The sequence below is a fragment of the Pinus tabuliformis genome, chromosome 3_1 (assembly GCF_031772625.1).
Source record: "Pinus tabuliformis cultivar Carrire ecotype Pingquan chromosome 3_1, CPIR1, whole genome shotgun sequence".
NCBI classification, from domain to species: Eukaryota; Viridiplantae; Streptophyta; class Pinopsida; order Pinales; family Pinaceae; genus Pinus; species Pinus tabuliformis.
Genome location: NC_142301.1, coordinates 376,292,912 through 376,304,936, shown reverse-complemented (window position 1 = coordinate 376,304,936; position 12,025 = coordinate 376,292,912). Strand labels below are relative to the sequence as shown.

At 31.6% G+C, this 12,025-nt stretch overlaps 1 protein-coding gene across 1 annotated transcript; it reads left to right on the top strand.

Annotated features, from left to right (window-relative positions):
* The first annotated feature begins 2,801 nt into the window (after positions 1–2,801).
* LOC149187296 (mannan endo-1,4-beta-mannosidase 1-like) lies at positions 2,802–6,059 on the top strand. The gene is made up of 5 exons (XM_089412780.1): positions 2,802–4,086; positions 4,173–4,367; positions 4,871–4,993; positions 5,089–5,297; positions 5,546–6,059. Exons 1-5 carry the CDS (start codon positions 3,736–3,738, stop codon positions 5,937–5,939), a joined length of 1,272 nt encoding a protein of 423 aa, XP_089268906.1. The 5' UTR covers positions 2,802–3,735; the 3' UTR covers positions 5,940–6,059.
* The last annotated feature ends 5,966 nt before the right edge of the window (positions 6,060–12,025 follow it).

Here is a 12,025-nt window from a genome sequence, read left to right as displayed (position 1 = left end):
CGTTTTATTGTAGCACATTTTTTCCTATTCTACACATAGAGAAATTTCCAATGGCATAATAATCGTGCCAATCAAAGTTCATATGCGAAAGTTATGCCACTCAAAAGTTGACCTTCTTGTTTTCACCACCGTAATTCGAGAGGATGCCACATTAGCCCCCATTATTCATGGAAAAGGGTTTATCCATGTGATTATGATGAAGAAGTCTCTAGAAGATTCTATATTTTAACTCTAGTTAATAATTGAAGTAGTCAAATCTAACCACTATTAGGCTATCGAGATGTGTTATAATCGGGCCACTAGGAGGAAAAAGGGGTCCATTCTTTCGAGTGCATTTCCTCTATAGCTGAGCAAAAATAGTCAAGAGGGATAGGATATAGAGCACACAAAGATGATTTGTGCACTATAGTAGCCACAAGCCATACTTATTTATACTCACAGACATTTTCTATTCAAAGAAAGAGAGCAGAGTGGCCTTACCTTCTAGTTGAGTTTTCATCTCGAAAATATTTCTCAGGTCATATCTTGTTTCAAATGTGTATGAGATTTTATTTCGTTTTATCTATTTTCTACATAATTTTTAGTTCACATGCATACACTATTAACACCATTCTACAAATCTAGGAATCTAAAAAAGAAATAAAATTGTAATAGTGTAGAATTTCATATTTTAAATATAATTTTATCAGATCTTTTGTGATGAATTGTCCAGTGGAATATCAATGACATTTTACTGATCATATTTATTTTGGGGGCCTATCAATCACCCATAGCAAAAACCAAACATTAATCACACCAAATTGAAAATCAAACTCAGGGGCATGAGAAAGAATGCAAAGCTTTTTAAATAGAGACCCCTTCACAAGCAATTTCCACCACAATACCACCCTAATCAAGTAAATGTGAACACGGTTTCAAGAAAAAAATAGTGCCCCAACATTCAACTGCCACCAAACAACAATCACTGAAAAAGACATTTGATTTCGAGACCCAAGTAGAGATCAACCTTAACAAGCCTAGAAAAGGGTTACATCGCTAAGATATTTGGACAATGGATTTTCTTAGATAGCTTTTCTTTGTATCAAACAATCAAAGGTGACCTAGAATACCTTAGAAATAATTCTTACTAACAAAAACCCTCTCCATTGAATAATTGTTCCCACTAACCACAAGATTTGATATGTTAACATCCTAGCCAAAGAAAAAAAAAATCAACTAGGTAGAAAAGCTTGTGCTGAAAAGAATAATTAGAAGGGCTTCAATAAAAACCAAAGGCCAAAAGGATACGACCGCCTAGACCACCCCCAAATCCAAAAAGAAGATCACCCCATTTCAGCTATACTTGCATATGACACTATCACTAGCACTTTCATTCCTTAAAAAATCAAATATCGACCATAGAGAAGCAAACAAAAACAACAAGAACAAAAATAGAAGGTTTCCAAAATAGACATGAGATTGCACTTTCTTACCAGTTAGATTGGTCACTATATTGGATATGAGAACACTCCTTTTCATTGACTTAAATATAGAATCATCCACACCCCCCAAGACCGAACGCATCCACCTTCCACTACCATCATTGCACTCACAATGGCATAGGTCTCTCATGATTTTACCCTCCCAACATTCTGCAATGATGCCTTAGGCAGACATTTCTTTCTCCTTCATTGTTGGAATCCAAGGCATGCAACATGCCATAAGTTTCCACCATCCAATGTATAGAACACTAAATTGATAATTAACTATAATCATCTATGGTACCATCACTTGTGATATTCCCTTGCTCCCACCTAATCCTTTGCATTGTCTCTTTCATTTCAGGTGGTGGGATCTAATTGTGACTATTGGTAAATAATATTAGTAAGAACCAACATAGATCTAGATTCATCTTGACTCTAGATGTGCCAAGTTGTCTACGTGCAAACATTTCCTCAAGTTTTGCACTCAAAAAGAGGTTTACATCTTGAGATATTTGATCCATTTCATGGCTTGGTAGATCTCAAGTTAAGATAGATCTATGATGGTATATATAATCAATTAGGTTTATTTTGAATGGTTAGGAGAATTGATTGTTATCTTCCCTACCCAAATATGATTCCCACAAATAACATGATAAATTTATATTAAATAAATTGTTATAATAACTCTAAAAAATCTAGTTTCACATAACAACATCCCAGTAAATTTGAACTTGAATCTTCCCAAATCAGGGATCCTATCAATTCGTTATAATAAAAAAAAAAAATATTCAGTGTTTGACAGATCTTTGTTCCATTCTAAGTATAACTTAACACAACTTAATAATGAAAAATCTAAATCTAAATTTTAAAGCACCTGAACTCTCTCACTTTGAATTGCATGTTGACAAAACTCGTTAACTGTCACCTTCACGGACCGAAAATTTCACTGTACATACGCAGGTCGGCCGTGCAGTGCACGGATATAAAAGGATAAAAGTGAGAGAAGTCTCTGTGCAGCTCTATGGAAATTCCCTAATATCATTGTCATGTAGTTATGGAAGCTAAATGTTTTTTTGTGCACGTCTCTGTCTTTGCTCAACAGAGAGTGGCGATCAGTATACGCATATTTTGTATCTAATGTTGAAATGGGTTATTCGTGTAGATATCAGTATCTGCTTATTTTGTATTTTGTATTTTGTATTTGTATTTAATGTTGGAATGGGTTATAATATTATTTGTGTAGCAAATAGACCGTAGCTTTATTTTTGCATTGCTGGGTGCATAATGGTTACAGTTAAAAATATTAAAAATGCAATCTTCCCGCCTTATTAACTACTATGGCATGTACTGTGTGGTTAGGCTGTTGCCCATTGACAGATGGGGGAGAATTCACCCGGTTTTATTTTCAAAATCAAGACATCAGATATTACAGTGTACTTAATTCTCCTGGATAGGAAACAAGAAAAAGGAGCTGGCATAATTTCTATTACAGTCTATCCTCTGCAGTTGCAGTTGCAATGATCAGGCTGATTCATGTACTTAGGTTGTCATTTCAGTTCATGCATTTGTTGCAGTCTACCTTTGCAGTTGCATCTGCAAATATCAGGCTGATTCATGTACTTTGGGTTGTCATTTAGTTCATGCCTCTGTATTTTTGTCATTGTGTTTCTCTGTTTTTGGCATGGCCGTTCCTGGACATCAAATTATGTATTCATTCTTACTTCCTTTATATTTCTCTCCCACTGGTTTGCTTTTCGTCCACCTTAACTTCTTTCACATTCATAGTCATTTACCCATTTTAAAGTTCTTCCAACTGACATGGGTGGGTGAGTTGAATTAAGTTAGAAAATTGGAATCTATAGTGTAATATCAAGCTTTTAAGCACAGACAGAAATTGGAACTGTGTTTTTATCATCTCCATGCCCAATAAATGCCCTGTTAATGTTCTAAATGCATGTTTTATTTATCTGTCACATTCAACTAATACATTGAATTCATTCCTATCATTCTCCCTCTGGTTTATTACTTGTGCCATGACAGCACATTCCATCACGCCATATAGCACTCCATGTGTCATCGTTTCCTCATTAACTAGCTGATTGCTAAGCTCTGACAGGAGATTACCCAGTCACAATCTTCTTTATTCCCCTCTTTCATTCTTTCAAGTGTGTATTATTTATGCTTGTTATCAAGCAGTAGATTGATATTGCTTGTACAGCTTTTACAAATAGAGTCTGGTTTGGTTTTCCTAAGCAAACAATCAGTGTCTCTGATGGAGGGTCCTTCACAGATGAGATTTCTGTTTGTTGTTTATGCTATTCCCTTCTTCATTATTCTTCAACAATGGGAATCTATTAGTTGCTTTCATGCTGGAAGTTCTTTTGTGAAGAGAAAAGGCAGGAACTTTGTTGTGAACGGAAGCCATCTGTATGTAAATGGATTCAACTCATATTGGATGATGTTTGTAGCCACAAATCAAACAGACAGAAAAAAAGTTACCTTTGCTTTTCAACAAGCTGCAGCTCATGGTCTGACTGTTGCTCGTACATGGGCTTTCAACGATGGAAATACATATAGAGCATTACAAATTTCTCCTGGTGTATACAATGAACAAGCCTTTCAGGTCTTCAATCTGATGAGATACATTCAATACACAATGCATGCATAATAACTGTAATTCTCATTAGTTTTTTATGTGGCAAATTGCAGGCCTTGGACTTCGTGGTCTGGAAAGCCAAAAAGCATGGTATCAGAGTCATATTGAGCTTGGTAAACAACTACAAGGATTATGGAGGAAGGCCACAATATGTTCAATGGGGACGCGAAGCAGGGTTAAATATCACATCTGATGACGATTTCTACACTAATCCCACTGTGAAAAGGTTTTACAGAAACCACATCAAGGTAATTATGCATTAACCCTTTCAAGGTAATGAGTTTTTTGAGTCATGGATCGATCTGAAAACCAAAATTTTTGAGGTCGGTTGGGAAACCAAAAGCTTTAGGTCACGGCAGATAGAACTACTCAAAGTTTCTATTTTCAGATATGGTGAAATGGTTTTTCATGGTAGGGTTTTAGATGCTTTTGAGATCACATGAAAATCCCAAAACTTTCTAATGGTGGAAAGAAAAACCTAATAGAAACTATAATCAAAACTCCCTATTCTTAATTCCAAGTCGAACTATAATTTAAGTTCCTTATTCCAGTTGGAAGTGTCTCCAACAATTAGGGATTTGTGACTCCAATATTTTAGCCTAAGTCACCAAGAATTTTAAGTACATAAGACATGAAGCAATTGACATTTGTGCTTAGATTGTAAAGCTCCTTGCTTCTCACTTGAAGATGGCTTAGAGCTTCATTTTTTACTGTGGCATGAACTTTGGACTTATGTATTTTTTGCTTGCAGAGAGTTGTGACCAGAGTGAACACTATGAATGGAATTGCTTACAAGAACGACCCTACAATCTTTGCGTGGGAACTCATCAACGAGCCCCGTTGCCAGAGTGATACTTCTGGAAGGATATTGAAGGTCAAACAACGTATAAATCTTGCATCGACTTGATTGTTTCATTAAACTGCAGGATGTTTTTATTGTGTTTTTCACATATTTCTTTTCAATTACAGAAATGGATAAAAGAAATGGGCAAGTACGTGAAGTCAATTGATAGAAACCACCTTGTTGAAGTTGGCCTGGAAGGATTTTATGGCAACTCAACCCCTGAAAAGGCTAATCAGACGAATCCAGGGGGATACCTGGTGGGAACAGATTTCATTACCAATAATAAGCTTCGAGTGATCGATTTCGCAACTGTTCATTCCTACCCAGATGCCTGGTATATTTCATTTACAACCCATGAATGACTACTGACAAACAGAGAGTTTAGTAAGTAAAATCTAACAGCTGATTAAATCCTGATAAGTGTAGGGTCCAGGTCATACAATTTTGGGATTGATTGATTTAGCCTAGGGAATTAGTTTCTTAGATGGTTTTAATATACTAATCAGGGATTTGGTATCCAATATATCTTTGTCCATTATAATGCTCTAAATGCACTCTACTGTACTGATATTGATTCAACAGGCTGGCTGGATCAGATGAAGAGGCACAACTTTCCTTCTTGAAAAGGTGGATGCAAACACATCTAAAAGATGCAAGCAGAATCCTGAAGAAACCAGTATTATTTGCTGAATTTGGAAAATCATACAAAGACCCAGGGTATAGCACGGCTCAAAGGGACAGGTTTTTTTCAAAGATCTATGAAAGCATTTATGCTGCTGCATGCAGTGGAAGAACAGGAGGAGGGGGTTTATTCTGGCAACTGATGGCAGAAGGAATGGATTCATTCGCAGATGGGTATGATATCGTCTTGTCTGAAAGTCCATCTACAGCAGCAATTATTTCTTCACAGTCCAACCGTTTGTCTGCTCTAAGTCGTCGTGAGTTTGGTTTTGATCGAGAAAGATGCCTGCATTAACAATGAGAATCAAAGCAAACTGTTGTAATTTCACACAGAAATAACTACTCCACAGTGCAACTAATGTTCAATTGAGAATGATTGCTTGCCAAAATTTGTTTGATTTTGAGTATGGCCCGAAGATATGCTTCTCGTCCCAAAACTAAAAGTGGCTGTAGGCTCATGGTTTACTTGAATGTGTCTTGGGAATTGGCAATGAAAGCTACCACGTATTCACCATAATTTGTTTAATGAAAAACATGGCCACCTTAAAAAAATTGTACTTTCAACTTGAATAATGCTGTCCGTTGAGGAGTTGTTGAAATTATGATAGCAAACTCAGATTTAATTATCCATCATAATTAAGGAAAGAGGGAAAAAAACATTTTATAAGTTATTCTAATTTAATTAAAAAAAGTTTTTAAAATTTTTATATGATAATGAATATTTTTATTATTAATATTTAAGTAAATTAAATATTTTAAAATAAAAGTATCTTTTTCATCGAGAGGTCACAGGGTCAATTTTCCTGGATGTCTTTGGGGTTGGGTTCTTGTTGTTAAGTACCTCGCCGATCATAGGGTCAATTCTCTTTGATACCCTTGGGGTTAGGCCTTGGGTTTCCCTTGTTAAGTACCTCCGATGCCCTTGGGGTTAGGCCTTGGGTTCTTGTTGTTAAGCCCTTGGGGTTAGGCCTTGGGTTTCCCTTGTTAAGTACCTCCGATGCCCTTGGGGTTAGGGCTTGGGTTCTTGTTGTTAAGTACCTCGCGGATCGGGTCAATTACTTCATCGATCCTGAGGTCACAGGGTCAATTCTCCTCGATGCCCTTGGGGTTAGGCCTTGGATTCCTGTTGTTAAGTACCTGGCCGATCGAGAGGTCACAGGGGGTAGGCCCCAGTTCCTGTTGTTAAGTACCTCACAAATCGGGTGGTCACAGGGTCAATTCTCCTAGATACCCTTGGGGTTATGCCCTGGGTTGATCTACCCAGATTTTCCATGTCAAATATAATAAATTTTTATCTAAATTAATTAACATATTATAACCAAATTTAATCATTCATATATATATATATATATTAATGGTAAAATTTAATTATTGTAAAATTTATTTATATATATCGCAACAAATTTATTAATAATATTATATGAAAATATTTATTGTAAGTATTGCTACTGCTTTTAATATAGGGAAAATTTTAGGGGTGAAATTTTCAAATAAGTTATTTTTTGGATATTTTCTAAAAAAAATTATTGGTCAATTTAATTAAAAATTAGCTTATATTTTACACATGATTAAATGGATGATATTCTCCTAAAAATTACCAATTTTAATAGTAAATTACATGTTTTTTTATTGAATATTCCCCTACATTCTATACATATGAATTTTCAAAGAAAAAAAATTAAAACCTTAAAAAATACCTCAAACATATGTATTAATACTAAATCTAAATGTATAGATTACCAATTTTATTTATTAGCCTTTATAAATATAAGAAATGAATTAATAATATAAAATACTATTTATAATTATATGTTTAATAAATATAATTAAAATGAATTAAAATATCTTTTTACTCGTTAATTATTATAATAAAAAAAATAAAAAATATAATTATAATTAAAAAAAAGAGTTATGAATATATATTCACTTTAAAAGAGAATTTGAAAGATTGGTTGTCACTTTTTGACCATATACAAATGAGCTACTTACAACATATTTCTAAAAACTTGAGACCACTTAATTGAAAAAACTAATTATTCATCAAATCACTCAACCTAAAATCTTCTGACTAATTTATTTTAAATAGTCAAGAAAACTAATAATTATCCGTTTCATTTTCAATTCTTCAAATAACATATCACCTAATTTCAATTTTTCAAATAACATACTAAAATCTTAAATAATAATAATAATAATAATAATAATAATAATAATAATAATAATATCAATTCCTCAAATAGCCTATTCCATTTAATTTCACTTTCCCAAATATCATATTAAAGCCATGGAACAAAAAATACCTACTCTTAAAATGAACATGATGAAAGATAATTATTTCAGGCCAGGGTTTAATTTTTCTAACTTTGGGGGTTTTTTAAATGTGAATTTTTTTTTTTTTTAACTTTCATTCTTTTTTTGGTTGGTTTGGCCATCGATATTTCCATCTTGAATCTCATTATTTACTTAATACTTTCATATCACAGTAATCACCAATTCAGCTGCACCCCGTGCCCTGTACTTGTTCTTCAATTTTAACTAAAATTCAAGAGAGATTTATTGGAATCACAAATTTCAAATATAAAATCTCGAGTACTATTTTTTTTTCAGAAAACTAAATTCATTTATACATTAAAAACATATTTTAAATAACTAAAAAACATAATTTGATTACAAATTTATTATCAAATTTCAACTTAAAACTAAAATTTCCAAAAAGTAAACTAGGTATCCAATCTTTGGCATTTATGAAAATCTCATAAAATCATTCATATATTTAAAATCAAGGTTATTGATAACCCATTTTCATCCTAATGATAAACTTCCAAACACTATTAATGATACACTTCCAAACACTATTAGCAACAGAGCCTGGTTGTCCTCCCAAGTTCTGTTAGGACCACTGAGGAAAAAATACGGTAAATGAACGTTAGAGTTTTAAGATGCATATTTCATGGAATATACTGGTATGTATGGATGGCCAGGCCTTGGCAAGCAAAAACAAAAGTGAACGCTACAGACATTTAACTTCGTCAATGATATTGTCAGCTTTTCAATACAGCTGTAGATGGACTTTTCCCTGTTGAGCCCGTGATGAGTATGGTCCATGCACCTTCGATCGATATTGATTACCCTGCCGTCCATTGCCTCTGTCAAAATCCATTTCTCAGCCCGTGAAGATCAAAGTCGAAGATCCATGTGATGTGCTTTCTCATCAACGTGCGTTTGGTGAAGTGTCGGTTGAAAATACAATTTTTTGCTATTCAGGGGTGAATGTAAGTCGGCAAGAACCAACCATAGAATCATTCCCACATGGCATTCTAGAAACAAATCATCTGATTTGTGTGACAGGCACACTACACAGTAGATATTTTTTGAATTTATGTTGATTGCAGATTTAATTTGTGTGACAAGATCATTGATAGCGGAGATTTTTGAGTTTATGTTGATTGCAGATTTGGCCTGTCATGGATGAGTTTATCTTGATTGTAGATTTAACAGGTTATGGATGAGTTTATGTTGTTTTGTAGAATTAGCATGTTATTTATGAGTTTATGTCTATTGTAGATTTAAGTTACCATATTAATAAGTATGGAGTAAATTTAAAATTTTAGTGTTCGTAATTTATGACTAGAGTTAGACTTACTTAACCACTAAATTCTTTTAAATTATATAAATCATGTTAAATCTAAGATTTTTGTGATCCATAATATAAATATAATTTATGAGTTTATGTTGATTGCGGATTTAAGTTACCATATTAATAAGTATAGAGCAAATTTAAAATTTTAGTGTTTGGAATCGATTTGTAGTATAGACTAAGCAGTGTTTAATCTAAATAAAGATGACTACTCTAATTGATAAATAAAGATGACTACTCTAATTGATGACTAGAGTTAGGGTAATTTAGCCACTATTTTTTTTTTAAATTATACAAATTATCTTAGATCTAAGACTTTTGTGATCTATAATATAGAAATAAATCTTTCGGATTAATCACATTGTTAAAATTTGGTAGAATCATATTAATTGGTTCAAATGAATCAACCAAATCCTAACAATGTGATTAATCCAAAAAAATTATATTTATATATAAATCATCCCACAACAAAAACAAATCCGCAAAAACACCCCCTCAAAAACATTCAATGAATTGTATTACAGAAATAAACAACCTGGTTTGTGTGACTCGCAAACCCACAGTCAACATGTAATTCAGAGCGGGGTAGTTCAGCCTCTTCAAAGTTTCAGTCATCAATCATGCAACACATGCAAGTGTTCATCATCAAAGGACGCAATAATTCTTCCGAAGATATGTCCAGAGCACTTCATTGTTGTTTCCAGGTGTACTGGAAATTTATTATTTCACAAGGACACTTATGTTCATTGGATTCTAGCTTCACCGAAATTTTTGCCAATTGGAAATGTAATTTGCAATTTTTTAATTGGAAATTAATATTATATTAATATTTATTTTTGGCCATTGTGTTATTGTCGTGGGATATTTTGACTTTTCATTATTATTAAAAAAATGAAATTAATATTATATTAATATTTTTTTATGCCCATTGTGTTATTGTCGTGGGATATTTTGACTTTTAATTATTATTTATTTAAAGATAAAATTTATTTTATTAAAAGAAAATTATTTATATTTAAAATAACTCATGCCTAAAGATTTATTTTGTGGCGCAGTTAGATAATTTGGGTAACATGTTGGTGAATTATTATTTATAATTATTTGATTAGAAACTAATAAAATTCAAATTTGCAATAAATATATATATATATTATTCTAGTGCTTTTTTTTTTAATTTTTTTAAAATATAATTTACTATATTAAAAGATATTTATAATTAAATTTAAATATTAAATTTGAATTTTTGAATAAGTTGGTGAATTATTATTTATAATTATTTGTTTAGAAACTAATAAAAATCAAATTTGCAAAATATAATTTTGCATATATATATATTATTTTGGTGTTTTTATTAATAATTTATTTTTACTATAATTAAAATTACTTGGTATGTAATATTAAATTTGATTTTTTTTAATGAAAATAAAAAGTTATATATATATATATATATATAGAAGATGTTTTGTTGTTTTTTATTATTATTTTATTATTTATTTTTAAAATATAATTTATATAATTTATTTTATTAAAAATATATTAGAATTAAAATTAATTTGTATGTAATATTAAATTTGAATTCTTTTTAATGAAGATGAACAATATTAAATCTATGGAAAAAATTATTACACCATGCAATTATATCATTAGGTTGGTGAATTGTTATTTATAATTATTTGATTAGAAATAATTAGTTTTTTTTATAATTATGAGTTTATGGTGTTTTCTATTATATTTCAACGTGGGTTTGGTTTTATTGATCATAATATATTAAAAGATAATATGGAATTTTTTAATATGGAATAAGTGTTATTATAGGATTGATTTTCTTAACATGTGATAAGGTAATATGGAATACTTATTATTACTGGATTGATTTTCTTAACATGTAATTGTATCTAGGGTTTTTTTGTAATGACAACTTTATTTTTGAGCATTTATAGACGGAATTGTCTTTAGTGTGACTTTTTGGAGTTTTGGGTGTCGGAATCGGTGGAAAATTTTGTGGTGAAATCTTGAGTTGTGTTATGTAAACTAGTTTTTGACTGTGTATATGGATTCAACACCCTAAAATTCCCCTAGGGTACTTTTATTGTGTATGGGTTACCCATCAAACTTGTGATTTCAATGAATTCCTGTCCTGATTTTAGAGAAAAAAAGCCTCCATATAGTATCTTATCCATAATAGGTTTCTTTCAATGTTGTTCATAATTTACGATCAAGAGTGGATTTATAATGGTAGTTGTAACTTTTGCTATATTGTTGTTAGCAAAGTTATTATATTAATAAAAGATTAATTGTTCAAGATCTATAACGGTTATAAGATGGATTTACAAGAGATTATGAGATAAGTGTTAGTTAGTTGAGAAATAATACAATGTAATCATATGCTATGTTAAACAATTGAATATTATAGTTTCATGTATTCTAAATATAATTTTTGTATGCTTCTATTATATAAAGGATTATATGTAATTATATCAAAGGGGAGGGAGAGATGTACATATTAGTGTGTCAATAGTCTACAAAATCTTAATTAGAGCTTCCTTATGCAGAATGTTATTTGTGAATTTGAAGATAGTAGTTAATGGTATCAATGCTCTTTGAGGACCATATTATTGTGAAGTGATATTTGTAAAGTTTGCAAGCTTCTTTCTTGGTTAATGTAGTGATGTGGTTTTTCCCCTAAAGAGAATATATTGGTATGTTGCTGTAGCGGTTTGGAAATGAATTAAATGTAGATTAAG

Coding starts and splice junctions, on each gene's coding strand:
- LOC149187296 (XM_089412780.1), top strand. CDS start 3,736: ATGGAGGGTCCTTCACAGATGAGATTTCTGTTTGTTGTTTATGCTATT. Junction 4,994..5,088: donor CTTCTGGAAGGATATTGAAG/GTCAAACAACGT, acceptor TTTCAATTACAG/AAATGGATAAAAGAAATGGG. Junction 5,298..5,545: donor CATTCCTACCCAGATGCCTG/GTATATTTCATT, acceptor TTGATTCAACAG/GCTGGCTGGATCAGATGAAG.